The sequence below is a fragment of the Aquila chrysaetos genome, chromosome 7, assembly GCF_900496995.4.
Source record: "Aquila chrysaetos chrysaetos chromosome 7, bAquChr1.4, whole genome shotgun sequence".
In the NCBI taxonomy this organism is placed as follows: domain Eukaryota; kingdom Metazoa; phylum Chordata; class Aves; order Accipitriformes; family Accipitridae; genus Aquila; species Aquila chrysaetos.
Window position 1 is genome coordinate 42556517 of NC_044010.1, and position 26721 is coordinate 42583237.

The following is a 26721-nucleotide window of genomic DNA, read 5'->3' on the forward strand; positions in this document are numbered from 1 at the left end:
GGAGCTGATTATCACCCATTATGTAACATACACATGGTTCTCACAGCTGTGTAGTAATAGAAAAATCTTAGTTTGCATCTAAGCCTAACAGTATTTAGCGCTGAAGCAGATCATATTGGAAGTGTTTGATGTTGGCTGCCAGGTGAGAACTGGGTCCCTAATAAAATGCAGAAGACATCTTGCTGCTGCTTTCCTTGCGGCCAAGATTTCAGCTTGTCACAGACTGCAAATATGAATTCCTTTTCTCTTTGCTTTTCCAATTTTCTTCTCTCACACAAATCAATCTTACACTCATTCAACTTTATTAGATTTACTCTCAAATCATACTGCTGCAACTGAGAACAGAATCAGACCCAGCAATGCACTTTGCCTGCAAAATAATTAGCTGCATACTGTACAGTCCCCCATTTCTGTCCAGCTATATGTGCTGTCTGGAGAACCTATATACTGAATTTCCACAGGTTGTGCAACAGAGTCCTTTAGTTTTATATCAAGGACTACCCTGATTAGAGAGAGCCTTATAAAGACAAAGCACCACACTTGGATAATTCATGTGCATAGAATCCACATACAGACCCGAAGTTATTGACCAGGCAGAGTAAGTTTTTCCGATCATCACACTGTGCAGTTTTTAAAGTAAAGTGCTATTTGCTTATGGCTAAACATTATATGTGACTATTGCATGCATGCTTCAGGCTGCATTGTCAAAAACTGGAACACCTTCGCCAGAAAAGGATGGAGCCTAAGCACTAGGGCAATGACAGGTTTGGTTGAGGGTTGTTTTTTTTTTTTTTTCATTTTATTTTGTGTTCCAACAGAACTTTTGTCAAACATAGAGCACGTGAACACGCAACAGTTTCCTTCACTGTTCCCCACACAGAGCTGTTCATAGAGATGGAATACTAAGGAGGAATGTTTCTAAAGCCATAGACAGCTTCTCCATTTATTTCAGGTTTCGTTTTGCGGTTTCTTTTGTTTGTTTGTTTTTCTTTTGTGTAATATTATGACAAAACATAATAAGAAAAACTTTTTTTAAGAAGTAGTGTGACTATCAAATAGTATCCATCAATCCCTGAATCATGCTATTCAAAGTGCTTAAATCCACACTAAAAATAGAACAGAAAAGTACTCCCCATGTGGCTAGGGAAACACGTACCGATCGTCTAAATGTGCCTGCGGTCAGATAGTTATATCCGACATTTTTTCCACATTCCAGTCTTTACCCCAGGGCATGTAATGGGGAGGGAAAGGGGGAAAATAACGCATTGCTTTCAGAGGATACCAGGGTATTTGGCATCCAGGCGAATGAAGGAAAATGCCATCAGTGTCTGACAGGTGTCTGTAAGAGCAAATAAATAATAGCTTTCTCACGCTACGAAAATAACTAAATGTGCAAAGCTCTCTTAAAATTTTATCTGGCCTGGCAGCTTCATTTCCATTTTGTGGATGTTTTGGCACATGTCCAGAGGGAGACACCGTAATAAAGAGCAGGTTGTAGAAAAGGACTTGAGCAAATTGTCAGAGAAATAAACATTTTTAAGCAAATAAAAATCAGCGCACATCCCAAAGCTCTATTAGCTTGTTATGCAGATACTGAGATTTCTTGACCTTCACAACAGGAGCACAGTCATTTCCTCCCACGCTGTCAGTTCTGGATTACTCCCACAAACATCCCCCAAACCGCAGTTTAACCGCTCTCTACCCATCCCTTCTCATTAAGAAGACCAAAATATTATAAGCTGTACTTTTCTCATTGTGACAATCAGGATGACCGAACCCCACACATCCATTATATTGGCCAATATCATTCAGCTACCATAAAAATACCTAAAGCTAATTAATCACATAAATAGACTATAAGGTCTGTTTGCCAGGATACCAGTTACGTTTCTGCCAGGGTAAATCAAACCCATGACTATATGACAGTGTGCTGCAACCAGGGACTCTGCCCCAGCTCCTCTGCTTCTCCTAGCAGGGACTAGCAGAGAGCTTGGCCTGAATATGTAGTAGAGCTACAACACCGCTCCCCTCTCTTTCTAAAACCAGAAAGGACTTCTCCATTATTTAAAACATGAGTATGAGTAAGATGCTTATTTCATTTGTCTTAAAGATGCCCAGATGTAAACATAGTGTTGGGGTTTTTTTCTTCCCTGGCAGCCATGGTACACGCATTATTTGCAACTCCTCAAAGATAGAATCATACATAAAAAATAAAACTAATTTATTTATTCATTAAAGTGAATAAATTGTTTTTAATACTTCCAGGTCTGATTTAAATATTAATTTTGTATAAATAAAGTTTATTCTGAAAACAATGATATTTGTTGGTATTCATGTCATTTTTTTCTGCCTGAGTTCTTACTGAAATCATGTTGAAATTAATAAAGTTTTACTTATTGTTACAAGCTAAAACCAAATGAAAGCAGATTTCTTAATCCTGAATATATCATTTTAAAGCAAATACAGTTTTTGGAACATTAAAATACAAGGGGACTCTGTAATCCACAGCAAAATAATGTTTTGCTCTTACTCTTTTAGAAAATAACACTTTCTGTAATACAAAGTGACAAACCATCTACAATACTGTCTTTTTATTCCCCTTTGGTTTGGAAGTCATCACTGTAAATATCAGCAGGACTTTCTGCACTTCAGTGCCTATTGCCTCACTTGTCTTACTCGCCTGACGATTGTAAATGATCTTATTTGCAGGATTTTGAAAGGGGGAAAAGAAAAAGTTAAATGCTTAAAAATAAAATCCACAACCACATTAATATTTTTCCAGGAAGTGTTAAAAATAGGGTTTGCTTTTATATTTATAAAAGGGATACAATCAACTCATTCTTAAAATAATAATTAAAAAAAACCCAAAAACCCAAACCCAAGAAAGCAAAAACCAAACCGTCTCTAGTTTCTACACACTCTGTAGTGACTACTGTGAAGCAACCGATACAGATTGGGTATATTCTGTTGTTTGACAGGTATCTACCAAGTTACATGTTAGATGATCAGACTGTAGTGTTACCCCGAACGGGGGTCATTGTAAGGGCGGGGAAGGAGCAGTGTACATTACGGGAGTAGAAACGAAACTGGAGCTCTCACTGAGGGATGGGGTCCTTCTAAGAACAAATATTCTCCAAAGGAGGTGAACTGCAGCAGGCATGGCCTTCAGGAATCAGGCTAGGCAGGCCAACAAAATGGATGGTGCTTCTGATATCAACATAGCTTTGTCCAAGCATTCCCAAGAAAGGTTAAAACCAAACAAACCAAAAGTCTAAAACTATACTAATGAAGCAAAAAAGTTTCCTATCTATACAGCAGTCTCTTCATTTAAAAAAATGTAAATATACAAATTCCAATGACATATAAAACAAAGTCGAAAATGTGAATGGGAAGAGACATGGGTAAAACAGGAAGACTGATGCTACAAAGAAATTGCAAAAACCATATGTACAAGACCCTGTTTTTCCTCGTATGTTATCGATTGTAATGCATGTTTAACAGCAGCAGTCGAGGATGTAGTTCCAGGCACTGGACTGCAGACTCAGCTCCTACTCAAGGGGGTTGAAGGCCCCTTGCATTTCGGTCACCAAATGACACTCGATATACTGGTCTCCCGTGGCAAGAGGGGCAGTATCGCACTGTTTGTGTGAGCCTCTTCGGGATTCTGCTCCCTGTTAGTTTTTGTCTGTGGCCGCTGACCGTTTATAAGTGTCATAGGGATGTTGCAGTAGGTATGCTGGTTACCTATTGAGGTAAGCGGCAGGGTGCCGGTAGGAGGTACATCGTATTCATAGCTTCGATAATAGTGTTTCTGGCGCATCTGTGAATGATATGTGTTATGAAAGGTGGAGCGCAGGTCCGGATGGGCAGTGGCAAGAGCAGTGGAGGTGGCAGCAGCCATGGAAATTGCGGAGACTGTCTGCAGTTCCCCAAAGGGCCCCTGCTCACTGACATCTAAAACCTGCTCGTGTGTGATGGGTTCAATCCTCTTAAAAGGCATTTCGTACTGTAAACGTTTCCAGAACTTGGAATTCAACTTGTTGCATTTTGGTCCGTGCCATTTAATGACAGTGAGGAGCTTGATGGTATGTTTCAGGGCCTCGACCTCCTGGTAGTTCATAACTCCTCGTAGTTCACTGCATTCAATCAGTATCACTTTGATTTCGCCCGTGACTAACATGTTTCGAAGCCGCGTTTCCAGTTCAAAGATGCTCCAGCCTCTTCTTACCACATAATTTGGAGTCATGACGATGATCAGTCGCTTGCTTTGGTCTACACATCTTGCCACGTCTTCAATGTAGGCTACAAAATAAGACAATTGCTCAAAAATCAATCCTTAGACTGGAGAGAAACAACAGAGGCAAATCCCCGCTCCCAGAAGAGCTCACTGATATATGTAAAAACATCACTTGCAAACGTGCCAGGTTTGCTTGCCAGGACATGGTCCTGGGCAACCTGCTCTAGGTGGCCCTGCCTGAACAGGGAGGTTGGACAAGACGACCTCCAGAGATCACTTCCAACCTCAGCCATTCCGTGATCTTGCAAAACATCTATTCCCTCATGCGCTACGGATTGTGTTTGTTTATGAGCTGTGGTTTTCTATCAATATCTGTATCTTTATTGGAACATGTGTGTCCATCACGATTTTTTTCTTTAAAGAGGCAAAGTCACCCAGGCAGGTAACAGAGCAGCAACTGTGTGCTTCAGGGGCTCAGTCTCAAACCCAAAGGATACTCTAAGGTCTACTGTAGGGTTAGATTCTACTTTTCCTTTCATGGCCGCACCACACACATTCACAAACCCAGTGTTGCCTCCTGCAAATTAATGTTTAATTTGCTGTAGATTCAAAAAACATCCATGTGATCATTCGATGTTGTGCTTTGCCTATACCAAGCATCCTTTCTTATCTTTAGCAAAAGATACTGACCTTAGTAGCGGTCTGTATGGTTACACTGAAGTTATGAAGAATGCTAGAGCAACTTACAAAAAATCACTGTACGTGGGTTGTAATATGTGACAGAAACATGAAAAAGATCTACTTGTACCAGCTGGAATCAATTCTAATTTTCAGTCTCTGAGAATGATCCAGTACCTCCACTACACATTTATCAGCAGTGGACTCTAGCAGAATTCACTACTTTGCTCTACTGTAGATGGTATTACTAACCCTTGCCTTAGTCCAAACACAACTTTTTCTTTCCTGTCTGAATTTCTGTAATAAATACTTAGAAACATGGCTATCTTTCCAGGTAAATTCTAAGAAACAGAAAACAAAGACCTCTGTATTCATTCCTAGATAGGCAAGCTCTCAAAAAATCTGTGAAAAAATGTTAGTCTCATTCATTTCCTTTACTTATGCATGCCCTTTCTGCACTGTCTCACCTTCAATCGACATAATACAAATACTAAAAAATAATCCTCTTATCTGGCAAATACACATGAAGAATGTTTGGTGGCTTATCTTCACCATTCTCTAAGACAAGGGAGGAAAGGTGACATTCTGAAAGAGTAGGTATAGAAACGATACTAAAACAATCGCTGCAACTGCTGCACTTGCTGTTTAGGAAACACACCAGCATGAAGACATGACTTACTTCCTGTGGGAATCAAATCTCTGTCTGGTATGAACAACTTGTATCCATAATGCTTTTCAAGCATATCTGGTAGGATCTCAAGAGCAAATCTTTCTTCTTCTCCAGTTTCTTGATTCCACTGGTCAGGATCCACTTTGGTATAAGATAGATATGCATCATAGTCTTTGTTGTCTAAGGAAAGAGAGGAAGAAAGTAAGTTAGCTTATCCATTATTCTTGCAGATGTGCTAGATAATTCTCCAGGAATTATTTCTGGGACAATTTCCCAGGATTAGGAAATTGTTCAGATAAAATGGCAAGCCTTCACCCAATCTCCAGGTATGAATCCATTCACCTTTCCTGTTTTACCTGGTAGAGGCAATCTTTATTTACACAGATGCGAGGGAGAAGGGATCCATATCCATACACTGAAGTCGGTTTGTTCATAAGCATTTGTGTAAGGCTCCGTATGAAGGAAATCCACTCAACTGTGGGGTGACAGCTTGGGAGCACAGAAGAAAAAAGTTGCTGAAAAGAATCTGAATTCTTCTCTAGCTTTCAAAGGGAAAAGAAAAGCATGGAAATATCTAAGCTAATGTGCAATTGTCTCTGTTGCATAGTAAAAACGTTTCAGTCTTGCCAGATTTTTACAATAAATTTAGGGCCTGGGGCCGGAATGTTCTAAGCATATGTGTAGCTTACTTGTAAAACTCATTAGCTTTCCAGGTCTGAAATTATTGCCAAGCTTAAATCTTTGCACCATCAGCTCCTGATAATGCAGTTTAAATCTCTTGAATTCTGTGTGCTTAAATTTGCAAATTTAATGTTGCATTAATGTACATTTCGTTACTTAACAGTGTGTTATTTCATTTCAATATGAGAAATAAATGTGCCTGTTTCTTAAATGTGCTTGGTGTGCATACTTGAAAGGCTGAATTAAAAGAGCCATCATTAATTTTCATTAGGAGGTCAATAATGCCAAGTGCTCTGGAACTAATTCAGTGGAATAAGAGGTCACGTTTTGACTTTTGTTGTGAAGAAAGCAGAAAAAAATCAATGGTGAGAGTAATGAAATGTTAACATCCTTCTAACTCTCTCGACAACACTATGCACAGGCTATCGAGAATATCAATTGCTTGTAAAAGAGACTTGATTGAATACTCATCTGTGTGTCATAAGTAACGTCATATTCAGTCAATGCTGACTTCAGTTATTTACCGAGCCAATCCTTTCCTCATTTTACACCTTTTTGTACTCTGGTAGCATTTTTTGGAAAAGCCTGACAAATGCAGGATAGGTGCAAAGAGTATAAATGAAATTAATGAAACGTTGCTAATCTTGAATAGTCCACTTCCTCTTCCTGAGGAACCATGTATACTATGCTCATTGACATTTGCAGATGACAAATCAAATGGTAAAACTGTAACTACTTTCAAACTTTCCAAACCCACGAAATGACCGTGTGCTCATTCCCTCCCCTACAAAATACACTATTTGTGCATTACCTATGGGATTGTTATATCCCCAGAAAACAAAACAAACAAACAAAAACAACAACAAAAGAAAGAAAAAAAAAGAAAAAGAGGAGCACTGCCTTCTATGGTTCACTCTTCCCATTATTTTTCTTTGGAGTATTTGTGAAACCATGATCCTTAACAATAGACAAGTGCCTAATGCCTTTGACAATGCCTTGAAATAACACTGAATGGATCAAGTATGAGGTAAAGGGAGATTACACAGCAGGTTTTTGCTTCTACAGTAGGACAGTGTTAACCCAGCAAGCGAGTTAACACACAGAAAGGTCAAGAGATATATGGGGAAATTATGACAGCCGACAAAATGATGATAAGGTAATGCCATTTTCTGCTGTCACCTTAGTAATGGTCATAACCATAGCACATGCGCGAGAGCAGTGCTGCTCTCTTGGAAGTCTTTGAGTAAAGACGAGAATGTATCATTTCTCAAAGGGATAAATAATAAGAAATAATGCAGTGTTCAAACTGTTTTAAAGGCTCAGGGTATTGTCTGTTAAGATGGTTTGCACATTCTTATTTAGAGGGAAAATTATTCTTGCTATCCCACTGTTTTCTTGCATATGTAATTATCGCACTGATGCATTTATTTGAAATATACATTTTTCATACCATGGAGGCTCCAGCATTTCCACTGACTACAACTGCATTACCCGGTATTGCAGGGAACATATTTATTTCCACCCTAGTCCCCTAGTTTTAACAGCATTTGAGGGGCAAAGAATGGCCAGGATCAAGGGTATGTCTACACAGATGGGTTCAGGCAATCATTAATTTATTCAAACTCCAATCCGGCAAGATACGTAGTCTGGTTTGGGAAGCTGCTAGATGCATTAGCACAGTGGTTTCCCTGAGCTATTATACTCCCCATCTGTCAAGTTTTTTTAATTTTGTTTAATGAAAAGTAAAAAGTTCAGTTTACAGCAGAATTACCTTATGTGGTAATTTTGTTATCTGATGGGCTGACATACTGACATGAGCAGACAATCTGCAAAATGTGAAATGCCTGGGATACGCAGGGGATGATGACATATGCCTTTGTTTTACTTCCATGATATTTACGTATTAGCCTGCTTTTAGTTAACTAAAATTATTTGGGTTACATTGCCAACTCTCTTGAAACATTTTAAGAACTACAGAAGGCAGATAGCTACGCAGCCATCAGAAGCTATCTTTTCTGTGATGTGATCAAAGAGCAATGGCATTAGTTACTACTTTCTCTAATTATTACGGATAGTCAAAAAATGTAGAATTTCAGTTGTAATGAAAAAGGTGAGAACTCATAAAATTGTTGAAATCTCCCATCTCCAGGAAAGTATTTAAACACACAGTAGGTAATGTCTCTGCATGTTGTTCTTCTCCGTTAAATGGTCCCACCTACTCCTGCTTGTAATGGGTGGGACTGATGCCTACATTCTAAAGAATATTTCTGATCTTAATTCAGGTTTTTTAACCTGCTGTCCCAATGGACTGAGAGGAAAAGATGGGAGCCTGCAGACATCCAGATCTTACAGCTCTGTCAAACTCTGGGAGCTGGGGCTCGTACCTTGCCAGACTCTTGGCCACGTCACGTGGAAGCAGGAGGCTCTCGGCTTTGCTCTCAAGCCCTTTGCTCTCGGGCTGTTTTCCATGTAAGCCTTCCTTCGAGCAACACTTCCAGGAGTGCCCAGACTCCCAGCAAGCATGCAGGAAGTCCATCACTGCTTTTTGTTTTCTTCATCATTCGCTGGAACAGGTATTTCACCCGTGAAAATATTTGGTGGCAGCACACCTGCCTTTTCCAAGAAAAAACAATTTCACCAGAAAACTCCTGATCTGTTCCTAATCACAAATCAAGTCATAAAGGACTTGATATTACTGCTTATATTATTATGTAGTATGATAATTACAGATTTGGCTATGCAATAAGTTCAGATACTGGCTGGATCTAATATGCAGTGTCAGAAAAAAAGGGCGAAAATCCAAATTCAGAACAAACAAAGCTGGTGGCAAACTAAGCTTTTCTTTAAAATGAGAATGTCCTCATTTCCTTTCATCAGCAAACAATTAAGTCTTCTATCCAAGCATCTTCAGAATGAAAATGTGATTGATTGTTGCTTGCACTTTGGCTTTAGATATAGATTATGTCATTTCGAAGATTTATTTTTTGCCAGGCTCCTGTGCATTAGCAATAAACTGGAATATAGTTACTCACTACCTGTTTCCTCCCACACTTAGGAAGAAAAATACGTGTTAATAACCAAAGGCAGGGATGTTGATCATTTCATCTGAAACTTTTTTTTCTTTCCCATGGAGATTGAAAACAATTATCTACATAGACTTTTGTACCTGAAAGCAGTCCTATCCTATTAACCATTTCAGGATGCTTTTTTTAGAAACATATCGGAATAAGTTCATCTTGCGTTGCCTCCAGGTGTGTTGCAGAGCTGTATTATGTATGGCTGTCCTTTATTAAGTGAGCACAACTGGGTGTGACATGCACTATCATGCAACAGCAATACTTTGAAACATTTTGGTGTATTAAGTTTCCTCTTCTCATTCTTTGTGAATGGACAAGTAATCCTCTCCAGTTATGTGGTCTGTAGTTGCTTTCTGCTGCCTACAGGTAGTATACAACTAGGATGGAGCTCTTCAACTCAACAGCCTCCATTTCAGTGAAGTTTTGTTGTATTCATTAATTGAAAATATTGAAAAAAAAATCTAAAGCAGACCTTGCATGGCCAAATTCAGCCAGACTTGATATAAAAAAATTCTTTGTTATTGTACATTAGACAACCGCGAGAGCATGTGGAAGCTCTGGATCAGTTAATCACAATGGGGCCAAATACAGCCCGTGCTCAAGGTACGATGCATTCATTCCACAAATGTTTCAGTCAGCCCAAAACCACCAGTACTGCAAGACTCGGGTCAAAACAGACTGTGAGGTACAAACTTTGCCGTATCATTTCAACTGTTCTATAGAGTTGAAAGTGAGGACACTGGGTAATGGCCATGGAGCTGTGCTCAGCCACAGATCTGACGAAATTGCTTGGATCGATCTTACGGGTAAGCATTGAGGGTGAAATCCCAGCTTCATTAATAACAGACAGAAACTTTACTTCATTTAGTGGCCCAAGATTTTAGCCAAAACACCTGTTGCACCATTGCTACTTGCATTCTTTAATGTTGTCCATTCCTTTTGGTACACATCCAAACGTAGAATATGTTATCATATTCCCTGTAACTTTCTACAGTGTTAATCCAGCAGAAGTGATACAAACTTCTAGGGCATGAAGTTGTAAATGCTGCTTGTTATTCCAAGCATGTGCTCAGCAGCAGTCACTTAAAGGCTCAATGTAAGCATAAAATGAAACCCAGACTCTATACGCATCTACTTTGTCACATGCAAATGGGATCTTTGGGTAAGTAAATTGCTATCAGACATCTAAGAACTCATCTGTATGCATGCTCTTTTAACAGCTACACATGAAGAAATGGTAAGCTGGTGCCTACAGAAAGATAGATGAAACTTCCTCTTCTACACGGACCAGCAAACAGATTCAACTTCGAATTTGTATTACAGATGTACATGTTTTCTAATGATTTCCATGCACTCCAAGAAGCCAGAAGTTTGGGCCTTTTATTAAACCTTAAACATTGCAGATACTTCTCCTAGTGGGGGACAGAAGTATATATATGGATGAAAAATCAAAAATAAAAAAAAACCTTCACAGAGTCAGTTTTTTCTTATCAGTCATGCTCAAGCAGATGCCAAACTCTGATTTTCAGCTGGCATGATATATTTTAGCACAAGACAGATTAATAGATCAAAATGAAGAGAAATCCCACAATGTCATCTTTCACAGTGAATCTTATCCAATGAAGCTGTATGACCAAGACACCAGGGTCAACCTCCACCTCTGCCCATCCTGAAATTCTCCACAGGAATTAGCAGTGCCTTCAGAAACATCCAATGCACCGAAGGCAGCTGCCCACGCAGAGGCTGCTCCACAGCGAGGTGTAGCCGGCAGCACGGCTGGCTTCAACGCATCTTCCATTTCTAGATCAATAAGGAACTGGACAGCTGATTGCCCTCCTTCGCCAGTGCACGTGCCAGCCCGGTAGAGACTCAGATACACGTTGCTGGAGTCTAGGAGCAATGCGCCGATTTAACTGAGTTTCAGGATTTCAAGCGGGGGTCTTCGAAATGACGGACCAGATCCTCCCAGGGCTGCAGGGAGTTGAGGTCAAGCAGATGCAGGAGGCTTTCCTCTTTAAAAAACGTGCTGTGTTCAGGAAAGGTTGCAAAGTACTGGGCTTTCGAAATTTCCCAGAGACCCTAGTTGCTTCAAAATTATAATGACTATGGCATTTCATAATCTGTATTTGTTTCATTATCTGTGGGGCCACGTTTAATGTACACACTGCAATAGTGTTCATCACCCTTAACGTAATGAAAAATGTAATTTAAATGCTTAGTTGAGTAAAATGCCCAAATCCTAAGTCTTTCAAAATGCTTATACTTTTCCTCACGCTATTTACTGTTGCATATGAAGCTCACCATAACATTTTCTTTTATTTTTAAATGTCAAGCCCTTTTAATGTTAATAAAAATTAAGAACTACCAACACTAGCTTTTTCTGTGGCGAAGTATGTGTTAAGTGTAGCATTCCTAATGATAGTTCATATCCTTGTGCAGAGTGGGTAATGGTGAATTGGAGGGAGGTTTTGTAAATGAAACACTGGGGAAGAGGTTAAAGAAATGTAATCAATTCTAAATAGATTCTGGGGTTTTCTCAGCATACCGCAGACCAGAAAAAAAAAGGGTCCTTTGTCCCTAGTAGGCACATTTATAAAAATATTAATGCAATGGACATGCGTTTCTTTTTTGGGTTTTTTCCTCCTTTTTTTCAACTTTTTTTTCCCCCCATTAAGCCACATTGAACTTTGGAAGTCTAAAGAACATGAAAAAAATAAAAGAAATACCAATTTTAAATTTGATTTTATAAGAACATTTATGAAAACCCCAAGATATCAATGCTGCATTTGACATTTCTTGAAAATTAGGAGTGATTCCCAGCAGATAAAAATTCAGTCAAAAAATATTTTGAAAAAGTGTAAAATAAATTCTCTCCGTAAGCTATATTTTCCCTGGTTTTCTATAATTACAGCTAAAGTTTGTCATTGATAGATACATAAAATAGAATATTACTTATTTAAACTGAATAACCTATTATTAAAGTTAATTTTTTCTTTTATATTTAGTCTGATTTTTTATTCCTAACTAAATGAAGAGCACATCTCAAATGTTTCTCAGTCATTCCCATTAACATGGAATTTTAAATTTATTACTACTACTGAAGACATTCTACTTTCAATATAAAAAAACCTGATGAAGCATTAATCTTAGAAGTTGCTCTTGACAGATATGAAAACTCAGAGATCCTTACAAGAGCTTCATAATATTAAAAATTTATGAAAGTTAAAAGATGGTGATAGAAATTATTCTCTTGGTTGTTATGAATTATCTGCAGGTCAAACGCCAAACTAAGAAAAAACATATTATTAGTAGATACTGAAAGACTGAGTGGTAACTACCTAGCTGGAGACATAGCATAGCATGGTAGTTATCTATGAAAGACTGCAAGAAACTAGCTACTATTTAAAAAAGGAGAAAGCAGGAGGACGCACTAATAAAGAGTGTCATGTAAACTCTGAAAATGGAAGAAAATATTTTTTTTCCTATACTAAAGAAATTCCTTAAATAAAAAGTGTCAAGAAGTGATGCTCTTATTATGGTCCTAACTCAACAAAGCAACTAGCTCTAGCTACCTGTATAAAATACATGCTTAATTTTATGTATATTCCTTAGCTCTGTTGATCTCAGGGACAGTACTTGTATCTTATCATTGGGTTAAGTATTTTGAAAGCTGGAGCTAAGACAGCCTTGATCTAGGCAAAAGCAGTGAAAAGTTAAGTAAATCAGTATAAATATAAAAAAACCTCAAGGAAGAAATGGCTTGGAAACAGACTTTCAATCTAAGATTCTTGAAATCAGATGCCAATATGCTGTGTTCATCTCACCTACCTCCAAAATCTGCAATGTTCTTTGGCCTTTGATAAAAAACCTTCAAAGCTTAGAACCATTTGACAGAGCTGCTGGTTGAGGAACAGGAGATATCTCAGCCTTCACTGATTTATATATGGTAGTCTTTTTTTTTCCTACTTTATACCTGGACTTTCTAACCTATAACAATCTTCTAGTTTGGAGTCTAAAGATGTTCCTGGTGATATTGTTCTTTTATTTTGTAATATATATATATTACACATGTACTTTAGATGCTATAAAATAGGAGGAGGGAAAGAAGCAGTTATTTTTCTTTCAATTAGTAAGTTTCAAGGAAAGAATCTAGAAAATCCTATATTCAGTGGAGACAATAAATTGAGATCTGTTTGAATTGCATTTCAGATGTAAATAAATAACATAAGAAGTTAAGAGAAGCAGTTCTTTAACAATAAAATTGTAATTAAATAAGAGGAAAAACCCTTTTTGTAAGCAGTAATATTTAGAAAGATGAAAGCTGCATTTTTCTAAAGGTGATTTTAATAGAATTTGAAATTGATATTCATGGAGCAGGATTTCTTATTGCCACAATTTGCCAATAGCCAATAAGAATACATACGCAGTGGTGAGGCTGCTATTGCAAACTTATTCTACGGGTCCCCAGGGAAGATTCTGTAATTGCAAAGTCACTAACTTCAGCAGTAATTTCAGTCTAGCTATACCTGCATAGCATAATCATTAACACAAGTGCTTTGGCGGTGCCTAAACTGTTGGTAGAAGTTATATTTGAAAGTTAGCAACTAAGTCACACTGAAACATTAACAATCTCAAAGCGTTGCCTTTCCTTGCTGCGTAAGAGGTTTACTGGAATGAAAACCAGGAAACCACTAAGACGTGTATCTTACCTGCTCTTGTCTTGTACAGTTAACAAGATATTATCTGGGCAATCCCTTAGGTCTCTCCATGAACCCTGCTAGTCTTTTGCAGCTAAATAATGGTAAGGACAAAAATCATGATTACCTGAGGACTCCCAGGTGCAACAGAGACTTCAAGGCAGAAACTGTTTCATCAACCTCCTAATTTGAGCATTGATTTGCTTCCCCTCCGCGAGCAGTAGAAACTCATCTCTTAAGAAAGTGCAACTAGCACAGCCAAGAAACAGCCACTATCGATGTCATGTACCGAATCCAAACAAGACTTCCTGAATTTAGAGAGCTCAGCAGTGACATATTTTAAGCACGTTAGGAGCGCTTTTTGCTTTTTTTCGGTAACGCGGGGAAAACAAACAAACCAACAAAAAGCAGCAACGTGCAGAACTGAAAGTGAACTTTCAGAGTTCAAGTGAAAGTTCAGAGGAACTCGCCAGCCCTGGCTCCCAGGTGCCGTCCCTGCCTGCAGCCCAGCTGCACCGAGGCTGTGTCTTCCCTCAATTCACCAAGGTTTCCTTGGCAAGGAAAGCTGAGAACATGATCAGGGACACCACAGAGAGCTCCAGTGTTGTAGAAAGAGCTGATGGGACCTGAAGGCACCAAGGGTCATCGCGACGGTCATCCTATTAGCTGCTAAGCAAAGCTCTCACTTTCTAGTTATCAGCTACCTAGGGTTTTTTTGTTCTTGAGCCTAAAGCTTGACTTCTTGGCAGCCTAGCTGTGAGAAATGATATTTATGTAAATTTCATTATAAAACTATTTACAGCACATTTGTTCAGACTTTCTCTTTAATTGTGACTTTTTTATTCTTATAAATTTTAATGCCAGCCTATTAATGTAGAATTTCTTCTTTTTTATGTCAGTGTTCACCCCTTGGTTATTAATTCCTTCATACAAAAACTTCCACGAATTTAAATGGTCACTAATGTACCCAGGTAATGGTAGGGGCTGGTGCCTGCAGACTGTTCCTGCTGCTAACTGTACCATATGGTCTTTTCTGTGAAACTGGAATCTGGAATGCAAACGCAATAAATACATTCATGTTTTTGAGTAATTTTGCCTATCTGACCGTGTCCAATGGTTTTCAGCCTGTCAGCTGTAGACTTCTAGATTTATCCTTACTATACCTTAAAGCTGGAAACTCTCAGGTCTTGAAATGGCAAGAAAAAGTTGAAAATATCCGTTTCGATGACTTTGAGCCTCCTGTCCACTTTAAAGCAGCATCATAAATGGTGCTGCTTAGGCAGTGGTCACACTCCCCTCTCCACCCTCGCTGTGTCTGCCAGGGCTCTCATGCCTGGGGACTGATCCTTGCACAATTTGATGAGGAGGAGCAGTCTCACAAAGGAGAAAGTTGTCCCAGGTAAAATCCTAGGAAAATTTCCATAGATTTTAGGGGGCCTGGAAGTCAGCTCGTATGTAGGCAAAGAACGGATTTTTTTTTTTTTTACAGTGGTATTATCTCTTCTGCTACAAGTAACCTTTCAAGGTCACAGAATGCAAGGTAGAAAGAAGTCAGGGCATGTATTGATCGCAGGTACTTGTAAATGTTTACTTGCATTTTTACTCTTCTCTGTTAGTTAAAGTACGATAGTTTGTAGATCAAGTCCTTTAAAAACTGGGAAAAGCAGCAAGGGAAGATCCTTGGAAAAAAAAAACAACATAAACCGTAACTGCTAAAACACTCAGAGGATGATCACGGTATAAAATTTCTTGTGTTGGAGCTCAATTACAGCAAAATAGAAGAAATCATCACTTCTAACAGTGATTTTCACTAATAATGTGTTAGTTCTTAAAGTGCACTTTATGGACAAGGCTTTTTAAAATAAGCTTTTAAGTTTAGAGCTGCAAATCTAAAAAGATTGCCTGACGCTTAACAATGATCAGCCCTAAGAAGTTCCCAGTAAAGCATCTATTTCTGAAGATGTTGTTGTTTTCAGAATGATACTGGACATTTCTTTGCATACCACTCCAAGGTATCACCTTCGTCACGTATGCGGGGACATCTTGAACTGAAATTCTCCACTTAAATTTGGGAGTTTCCGACCACCAAACTGGTAGGGGTGAGGAAGCCTCACCAAACCTGCGGGTGAGGAAGCTGCTGCTTTGCCAAGGGTCAGAGTGTTTTTCTCGCCGCTGTGCTCCAGCTCCCAGGAGGATCTGTCAGACGTTCCCAGTGAGGTCCCCCGCCTAAACACCGGCACGTCGCGATGCTCCACACCGAAGGACACGAACGGGGGTCTGTCACGCAGTCCCCCGGTGTGGAGTCAGCACGGAGTGGAAGGAAAAGCGGTAAAATGGGACCTGGGTTTGATTATATCCCAATTTAGTAGGAAAGGCAGGGAATTAACCATTAAAACAAAAAAGGGCGCTTCGATGCCCGTTCCCAGGAGACTTTAAAGGCAAGACTGAGCTAAAGTGTTTGCGGGAGAGAGAAAAGACCAGAAGGAGAGTCTAGTCCCCAGGAGGAGAGAGAAGATGGGAAATTCAAAGCTGCAAGTTAGAGAAATGAGGAATCAGCAGCTGCGATCCCTTGCTTAATCTGCAGTACCCCTACAGAAAGTAATAAATTAAGTTGCATTAGCTGTCAGGGTTAAATATTTTGTTTTCAACTATTTTTCACAATTTACCCATACCTCCCACAGAAATGCATAAGCTGGCCTGAGAAAAACTGATGTGTCTAAGGCTTGGGAAAGGAAAGGGGAATTGTGATGGGATTTGACATCCTGAAGGGCTTGTTCTCTGATCAGGGAAGAAATGAAGCCGTGAATTTGAAAAGAGATTTTCAACTGTAAATTTTAATTGGACCTCACTTTTAAAGTGTTTCAAATCCTCTCTGGGTACAATATAGTGCACACAAAAAAAAGCCTGTGATATTTTGATGTTTGCTTATCTACATGCTGTCCCAAAGTATGACAGAACATGGTGTAAATTATGAATAGCACGTGGGCGCTCTGCTGTTGCACTGCAGGAGATGCGGTTAGAAGAAGATTTTTAGAGTTCAGCATTTCGTGTCTGTCAGTAACAAACTAAGCCAAAGGAAAGGATCTGAATGTATGTCTGCAATTTATTTCTGCACAAGCCGTGGCTTGGTCTTCTGTGGGGCATTTTCTCTCTGTCTTCTTGCTTTTGCAATAGCCTAAGTGAAAAAGAGTAAAAAGCCCAACTGCAATAACTTCTTTGGCACAATGGCGTTTATCCATGTTGCTAGTACATTGAACACAGTAGGAGCTACAGGTTGCCATTAGGAATCTCCAGGTAGTATTTTTCTTCTTATATTGCTGCGGTTAAGCACCCAATCTATCAGTGCTTGCATTGATCATCTAAGGAGAATCCCTGCTTTATCTTCTTTAACAATGATCTTTGCTCAGAAGGATAAACTGCATGGATATTGATTTTCCTCCTTTTGAATCCCAGAACAGTATCCTTTAGAGGTCACACTTGTGTTGTTTAAAACGTGTGATTAAAGTATTGTTGTTCCCAGGTGACCAGTGTTGGGGATGGGAGGAGAGAGAGGCAAGCACGTAACACCTGGTAGAGCAAGTTTGCAAATGAATTGGAATCTTTTGAGATAACAATAAATGACAGCTGTAAAAGTAAGAATTACTGATACTGAGAGAGAAAACATTAAATTGCATCTATTTAAACTATTATTAATTCAACTGTCTATTTCTGCATCATATAATATGACTATTAAGAAATTCACACAATTCATACAAGTAAGCATGCCCCTTTAAACTGGGGGCTGCTTTGTGGAAAAGAGACGATCTCAGCTCCTGAAAAAAAAGGTGTCTGCCAAAATCCGCCATGAGTCACAGTCCATCTGGGCCTCAGTTTCCTCCTCTGTAAAATAAGTAGAATAACCTGATTTTTTCCCCCTACTGAGCTGCTATATTAATGCATCCTTCTTGTAAATCCAGTAGAAGGATACAAAATGTTCTAAAGTTCTTGGGCTTGTTGTTCTGAGCATCTTCTATTTTGAATCCTTGTGCATTTTTAGATGGGAGGCAGAAGTGGGTCATTCCCTAGTGATCTTATTATGGAAATCTTTCCCTTATATAAGGACCTCTAATTCTTCTCACTTATCAGTGAGAGATTTGGCCAGCGCTTGTTTATCAGTACGTATTCATTTTAATATGTCACAGTGGCTTCTGCCCACAGGCTATTACCTTGAACTGTAAAATAACTTTTATTAGTCTTTCAGTAAAAAAGAAGGTCCTGTCACCAAAGACGTAGTGGTAGCACAAAACATCAGGAACTCTGACCCAAGAAACCAAACCAAATTAATCAGGGCCTGCAGCTCAACCCAGTTCACTGTTCAACAGCCGTTTTGATTAGCAGGGCTAGAGGCAAAGAAGACCTTTTTCTTCAGTGCTTAAAAAGAGAAGGAAAGAAAATGCACGTATACATTTGACACAAGCCGGTGCACACGTTGCGGATTACTTTTGTTTAGGCTGGGTGTCCTTGAATCACAGAACAACTCTAATGACCATTAGCCGCTCTCTCAGTGATTAAGTAAATGAACTCAGGAAAATGAACTGCTGGGTACATTCCCAAACACTCGGTACAGTTTATTGAAAGTGATCAGTTTAAACAAGCAGTAAATTGAGATTCACTTCAACCTCTACCTATTCGGCGAGTACAATTAGGGAAGACAATCCCTAGCTTATGGAGAAGTGAAGCTGGCTTTCGGTACTGACAGAAAGTGAAAATCTTTAATGCGTCAACGTTGCTAATCTACATTCAGTGTCGGGAATAAAAATCTAAAAGACATGGGTGTCTTCTGGAGCTCCAGAGAGCAGCGCATACATCAGTTCAGCAATCACTGCTGCTAATGTGCTGTATGAGGAATGCATATTCAAGTCAGTGCCTAATGCAGTGAGAAATAAAAATTGCAGTTGTTAACGCATCTTGAACTGAACTGAAATTTGGGCCTTGGTGGAGAGAAATAAAAGACAGGCATACTTAGAAAGTAGGAAACGTACTAAGAAACTGCCTTACCTCCATCTAGTTCTTCAGCTCCAAAATGATTCCTGTAGAAGAGCATAATCTCTATCTTGTAACACTTGTAGATAGTCACTAAACAAACAAGCAGCAGCAGAATAGCACCAAGCCCACCAGCAAGCTCAACTGTGTACATCAGCTCTGCAAAGAATTACAAAACGCAATAATAACCACATTCCAAACCAGAGAAAGATTAGCAGCAGACCTCGCACTTACGTTAAACGTTAAAATAAAATAATGAATGATGGGTTATTTATGTATTTTGTGATAGGGCCCTTGAAGAAATACCTAACTAATAGAATTTTTTTTCCTTTATTAAACTATTTTTTCCTCTGGTACACCATCTGAATTGCTCATTTAAGAAAACAACAATTGCTGGTGATGTGTGAGAGTATGTGCATATATATAAGAGATATTTGATAACTCTCTTCCTTTGCGCTCTGTGTAGATAGATCACAGTTTGCTTTACACAGATAAATGTTGACATTCTACTTACAATGAAAGCAGAGGTGACTGTTTCTTTTTTGGGGACTATAATGCAAACACAGCTCCTCCCTTATTCCACATAAAAATAAGAGTTTCAGTCTATGTGATAAGATTACACTAAGGATTTGATTTTTTTTTTTTTCAAAATAAAAATAAATTAAAAAAAAAAACAACAACAAAAACTTGAGAGATGTGAAAACAGATCATCCCAGGAGCCCCACAGCCTCACATCTCAGTTGCGTGTTAATATCTTTGACACAGTTTCCCAACGATCTGCAGTTCATCTTTATTCTCCCCTTTCGCCCAATGGGGTTGGCTTATACGTAGTCACAGCAAACCATCCCAATTTGTCCGTTCTGACATTCCCATTCAGACCGTGCCCCGCTGGTGTCTTTGCTGCACTCTGCCACTGGAGACTCACATGATGGATTGAGATCGTCGCCATGTAGCTCTGTTCCTGAGGACGGGGACTCTGGTCAAGTATGGCCACAACTGTCTACTACCAGTAGTATCCTCAGTGGGGCCACTTACCAGTGCATAAGCAATATACCATCGTGGACTTCCACCTCCCTCAGTCTTAACCATTGCACGCTCATAGAGGCTCACACAGTTACGTGGCATCCATGTTGTTGTTACTTTTCATTTGCTTATTGACTGAAAACTGGCAATGTTCAAAAAGGAGGGTGGGAGGAGGAAGAAAGTTACTAACAATTTTTAATCTGAAATGAGTAATAGATGGCAAATCTGAAGACCACCCATACTTTTCCAATATCAGTCGGTTTTGAGGAACGCCAAGAAATCAAACCTTGGAAATCTAAGATATACAGTTTGCTTCATAAAAATCTGTGCCGGAGAAAGCTCAGTTCCGTCTTATTTTCACAGTATGCTCTTCCAGTGGGCAGCTTCTGTCTGAGTGAAGCAGGGTAGCCCTGAAGTAACCTTTTTTTTGTGTGTGGTTATGCAGATATGACACTCCAGCACAATACAATTCAATTAGAGAAAAAAAAGGTTAGAGGAAAAAGTGACAATTCCATTTATTTTGACTGCGTCTACTGAGAATCACACACTTTTTTTATTATTTTGAGGCAACTGTAAGAAGATTTCATTGCTCTCTAGAAGACACTAAAAATGTAATAAAATAAAATAAAAAGGCATTTATATTCCATGTCATTCTCTCCAAAACTGTGCTGGAAACTCCTTTGTGTTAGATATTTTTAAGACCGACATGGTTATTTCAGACTTTCAATACTTTTCTGGTCCAGAGAGGGGAATGTTATTAAAAACACCCAACAAAAAATTGTTTGCATAGACAAGTAATACAGTATTTTAGAATATAAATGGAAATGGAAATTACTCTGCACTGGCTTACTATACCCTGTTCATCATTTTGTACTACAGGTGATGCAGCTGTTCAATGGTAACTAGAAGAAAGGCTTTAATATTTAGGGTTGCTAGGCACAAAATTCTCTATTTATGTGCCTGCTGTTATGACTCATTAAAGGCAAGGGAAAACTTTACAACTGGAAAACAAAGTTTTTCCTAAATTAATGATTTCGAGATTAAATGGAATAAATAACTGCAGGTAGTCATCTGTTCTCTGTCACTGTGCATGAAATCAGACTGCACTGCATCACTTTTGCCAACAGAGTCCCTCTTAGTTATCTTTTTCCCGGTAAAATAATTCAAGATCATGCCTATATTTTTATTTCAGTAAAGTCTATTCAAACACACGTGAAACTGTCCTAAACTAGGCAACCAAAGCAAACAACAAAATTCCCTAAGTCACCCTGTAACATACTAGAAATTACCTTTTCACGTGCTGCTGCTGAGCCCATCGTGATCACTTACGAGCACAAGGATAAGGTGGTTCTTTCTTAAACAGATTTGTTTGCAAATTAAGCTTTATGCTCTATCCATCTAGCATAGCAAGCTCGTATTTTCCTCTGTGCTGGACAACATCTATCAGCACACGTTCGCTCCCTGTCTTGGGTGTTATTTGTCAGGGTTCAGAGGCAGAGAGGAGCAGCGATTAGCTCGGCAGACCGCTCCATCCTTACGCCCAGCCCTGCAAAAGCCTGAGCTAACCCCCAAAGTGCTGGAAGTGGGACAGGCACATCTGTGCAGCGCGGTGGAAGGCGGGACGGATTGGTCCGGGCACCGTGCCACACCGAGTTGATGGCTTTCAGGCCTTTGGGTTGGTGTTTCTGCAGGATGCTAAACCGTGCCCCAGGGGAGGGAGCGCTGGCTGGCTTCGAGCTGCCGCGGGGATTTTACGAACGGCGTGACCCTGTCTTGCGCTGAACGGAAGGGGCGCGGAGCGGAAGGCTCGGTCCTGCCTCCGCTGTCGGCCCCTTGGGTGACCGAAGCCGTTTCACATTTCTGGGCCTCGGTTTTCCCAGTGTGAACTGGGGAGGGTGCTTCTGCCTCCTTCGTAGGAGGGGTTACTGCTGAAAGGTGCTCTGCGAACGCCAAGGGCGCTGGTGATGCGTATGTCAACAATGTCAACAAGGACGTAGTGACTGTTAAAGCTAAATTGAAGTGTAACAACAAGGTTAGAGTGCAAGGTTACCTTCACAAAAACAATTGTTTCCGCTGCTTTATTCTGCCCTTTGCATTGCAATTTGAACACAGTTGCTGCAGCAGGCATTACGCTCCCTTTGAAGTGTGATCTGTTTTTCCTGCTGAAACTCAAGTTTCCTGTAGTGGCTACACGCTAAAAAGATTCAATTTCAGCAGAATTCCACATCAGAGGGGAGAGACGAAAAGTGCAAGCCTTTTAAAATCTATTTAGCCTCTGTGTTACGTTGCTCAAATTACAGACCTGGCCCTCCTTAAGGAGCTGAGACTGAATGTAGAAAATAGTAGAGGAAAATTACTCGGCTAACCCTTAGGGGGACAGGCGTTCTGTTAAACACAACAAATGAGCGAGTGCCAGGGAGTTACATCCAGAAGCACAGCAATCATTTAGTTACAGGCAATTAACAATAGTCCTCCAGTAGCACAGGAACAGTTCTACTCCAAGGGAAAACACATTGATTACTGCAGCAGTAGTAGATTGGTTTCTGAATAAATAGCTTCAATTTAAAACAAGATTTGTTACAAGCATTTTGACCAATGGCTACAATTTTTTTTTCCTTATCAGGAGGCTTTGGCCAAGCAACCCAGTGAAAGAGATGGCTAATTAAAACAAAGTACTCGTCCTCTCCAAATATCGGGCACGATACGGCTGGTAATAAACACACTTATTTTATACCGATTCTGTCCTAATTATAGGCACATTTGTAGGATAGATCTTTGATCTTCACCTGACTTTAATATTTGATAAACTTCCTTTCACTGTGTCATGCAGGTAATTCACTTATCGTAGCTGGAATTGTAACAAGAAAGTAAATAGAAGGGTACCTCCAAAGATTCCTATCTTTTGACATATACGACATGCTTCAGGGACTTTACATTTAATGATCTGTGATAATTTAAAATTAATCTTATTCTATTCATTAGTCCACATACATCTGAGCTACTAAGAAAAATAATTATATTTCAAACATTCTTTTTTTGTGATTTATAACTCTTCGAGGACATGTGATTTATATCTGTGTATTCAGTTCCTGAGTCTGTTTCAAAATCCAATTACAGTCTATCTAAGGTTCCAATTTTGCAATCACTTACGCAGATTGCTTAACTTCATGGACTATAAGTAATCCCTCTGAAGTCAACAGGACTATTCACGGAGCTTCAGGTTAGCGCATACATAAATCTTTGCAACTTTGTGGCCAAAGCTCATTTCCATTCTCTGCTTGTCTTGGATGATTTAACTCACAAAGCTACAAGGTTTGGTTAGAGACAGTCCTCAGTTTGTCTAGGTATATTTTCATAGACTTCAATTACGAAATGAAACATAAAGGTAATAAATATAATTTGAAAGGGGAGCAGCTGAAGACAATACGAAAGCTCTCGTGACGACACCTGAGAGAAGGTAAAGAAGGCAGACGCTGACAACCAACGCAAGACCGATGTGTCGTAACGTGCAGCTTTGGTTGTAAATGGGTGTGTGTCTTCTAAAGGAAGGAGGAGGCTGGCTGACACAGGAATACTCATCTGAGTCTCATTTCAGACATCAGCAGTAAACAGTAGGCAGAGTTTACGTTAGGAAGAAAGAAAACCATACTCACAGTTTAAAAATGGAGAAGTACGTGCTTTTTTTCTCTCTTTTTTTTTTTTTTTTTTTTTTTCCCCCTGCTTAATACAGTATTCATTATGGCATGGCTGTAAAACAATTTATCTTTCCGAAGTGCAGCATATGGAACCACAGCTTTATACAGCATATGCATATCCAATAAACATATATATATATATATAAAAAAATATATATATAAAATCTATTTTCTACTTTTTAGGATTGTTTGTTTGTTTGTTTCAACGTTCTAAACAAAATCTGTTTGTATTTAAGGTACCTAGATAGCTTTATGAATACTGTTGTGCATAATTACTGATGGCTATTGTAGAACAATAGTACTTCTGATACCAGTAGAAACAGATTTGGGATGTTCATTAGCTTGATTATGAAATCATTTCTTAGCACAAAGTATATGCTTTCTGCCAGCATAGGCCACGCATGCCTGTAGATGTCTGCAGAGTTGACTTAAAGCGGCTAAATATAGTTACAGTTTTTAATATGGTTTTCATTGCAGTAGTTTCATTTTATTTATTAGAGCTATTGAGACCTAGTTATCTCACTTTATTTTTAGACCAATATATAGTACGAATTTCTGATTCATCTATGAAAAAGAACTAGTCGGGTTGGGGATTATATGTACATATGTATACATGTGTGCAAATACAAGACAGGGATCTTGTTAACCTATTCATTGGTATGGCAGGCAGCATATCTGAGCCTTAGTGCTGTTGCATTTCCAGTGTTATTATAATAGAGATAGTAAATTATTATAATAGAAGTATATTCTTACCGACGACATTTTTATTTCTTCTGAGAAGTGTGGGATACCTGTTCCCAGCAGGAGAATAATTACACTGACTATCTCCAACAGTATGTTAGCTCAAAAGAGGATAAGGTTGAAAAAATATAGGCGCTGCAATGTTGCTGAAGTTTACTACATTTAAATACAGAATACTGCATTTTAAAGGCAGTTTATACTTCAGGTTGAAGGAAATAATTGTCATGGTGCGGAATTTCATTAATCTCTGGTTAGCTTCCCCAAATACATGAATTGCGTATGACTTCAAACCTTACTGATTAGGAGAGCTTCTATTTGCTTATTGCACTACAGAAATCAGACAGCCCACACAATTACTTCTTTTAGATCTTCTGAAAGAAATGAATGTAAGAAGCACTGGGAGGTGCTAAAATGTGGGGAAAAATGGAGTACCAAGTTCCAAGGATGTAAGATCATGAAACATACTGTTTACATTTTTTCTGAGGATAGCATTAATGAATAATTTAGCTCTGCATGGATTATGGGAACAATTTGTGACATTTTATTTTAAAATATTTTCATCCTTGCCAATCAAGGTTAGAACTGCACTTAGACATTATATAAAGAGAAGAACTATGATAAAAGTGGTACAAAAACCGTTTTAAAAAGGAATCTGTTAAACAAACCAACTTGTTCGACACTTTGTCAAAGGAAAGTTAGATTTGTCAGAGGAAAGTTAGATTTAGGCACATGCCAAGTAATCTGACTAACCTTTTTAAAGGAGATGTCTTAGTCCAATTTTCTAAAGGTAGCAAGAAACCTTACTGATGAAGAAGATGGTCTTATGAAGAGTTTCTGTCAGGCAGCAGTCTAGTATTCTACTAATTTACTGATTTTAGACGAGGTTGAGTGTAAAAAGAACAGTCACTTTCGGTTAGGTCTGGGCCAGGAAGGGAGGCGATACTCAACTTTTGTCCCTATGTCATGAACCTCTTGGGCAAATGAAGCTTTGCACTGCCCAGCACAGTGACAACCTGAAGGCTTCTTCAATGGCCATAGGGGGATGAAAAATCGATTCCTTTCAAATCAAATCAAATCCAATTCCAATTCTAAAACCTGGTGAGGAACTCAGAAAAGCTTTTCCTGCAGTGCAGAATAAAAACTGAATGCTTTATAAGCTGGAACATACGCATGTGTAAGGTCTTAACTGACCAAGTGGGTCAGAGTTTTACAACAGTTTTGCTTCCACTGAGACTCAGAGATTTGCTGGAATGTTCAAGTAATTAGGACAAATTAACAGAAGTTGAAATATTAAATTCATTGCTCTCATATCTCATGTGATGAGCTCCCATTCAGAAATTTCAGAAGCATCGTGAAGCTTTATGGCAAAGGGAGCTATAACACCTGCGGTTTCTTTGCAGAGGTTAGAAAAGAACTAGTTTCTTTTCTCTTTTAAGTCGTAATTGTCATCACTACCACTGTGTGAAATCGTGTCCTAGTCACTGAAAATGCTCATGAGATCAAAAACTTGACATATTAAAGTCGTTAAGTAATAAAACAGATTTACACTATTATGTGAATGACACTGTAATTTAAGGTGCTCGTCAGCAATTCTCTTATCATTAATAACCATATGAAGAAAATTCAGAATTACTTGCTATTCAGAATTTGCTATTAAATTGTACAGGAAATATTAATATAATGTTTATGCATTAATAAATGATGAGTTTAAAGTATGCCTACCTATTTGTAGGTTTCCTCAAGATTAATTCCCTATAGGAAATATTAACTTGTTTCTTTTTCAAACAGATATTCTCATGGACAATTTCAAACAGAATAAATCTCTACCTCTAAACAATTTATTTTAGTGAAAGTCTTTTTTTGTCCCAACAGAGAAAAAAGTTGTTTTAGCCATCTCTCATTACCTTATAGTCAACGAGACCTATATATGCCCATTGAGAACACCTAAACCAGAGGAAAACAAACCCAAAACATAAAAGAGGCCCAGGAAATTAGCACAGAGAAAATGGGAAGAAAGGGAAGGAGATACTTTGAAAAAAATGCATAACGTATGTTACCTGCTCTCAGTTCTGGTGTCTGTCCCATGAAAATTACAGGTATATTATTAAGCTTTTAAAATAATATGAATAAGATTAAAAAAATAATACCAAGATAGAATTTGAGATTATTTTTGCTTTGGCGTTTTAGTTGCAGACATGCA

General features: G+C 38.8%; 1 protein-coding gene across 4 annotated transcripts in view; it reads right to left on the reverse strand.

Annotated features, from left to right (window-relative positions):
- Nucleotides 1–285: 285 nt before the first annotated feature.
- IL1RAPL1 (interleukin 1 receptor accessory protein like 1) overlaps nucleotides 286–26721 on the reverse strand; it is a 753722-nt gene continuing 727286 nt past the window's right edge. For all 4 annotated transcript variants that reach the window (XM_030020563.1, XM_030020564.1, XM_030020567.1 and 1 more), the window contains exons 9-11: nucleotides 19078–19221; nucleotides 5595–5765; nucleotides 286–4302 (exon numbers count right to left, since the gene is read on the reverse strand). In XM_030020563.1, the coding sequence (XP_029876423.1) occupies nucleotides 3584–4302; nucleotides 5595–5765; nucleotides 19078–19221 (1034 nt within the window). In that variant the 3' untranslated portion in view covers nucleotides 286–3583. The remainder of the gene's footprint in view (nucleotides 4303–5594; nucleotides 5766–19077; nucleotides 19222–26721) is intronic.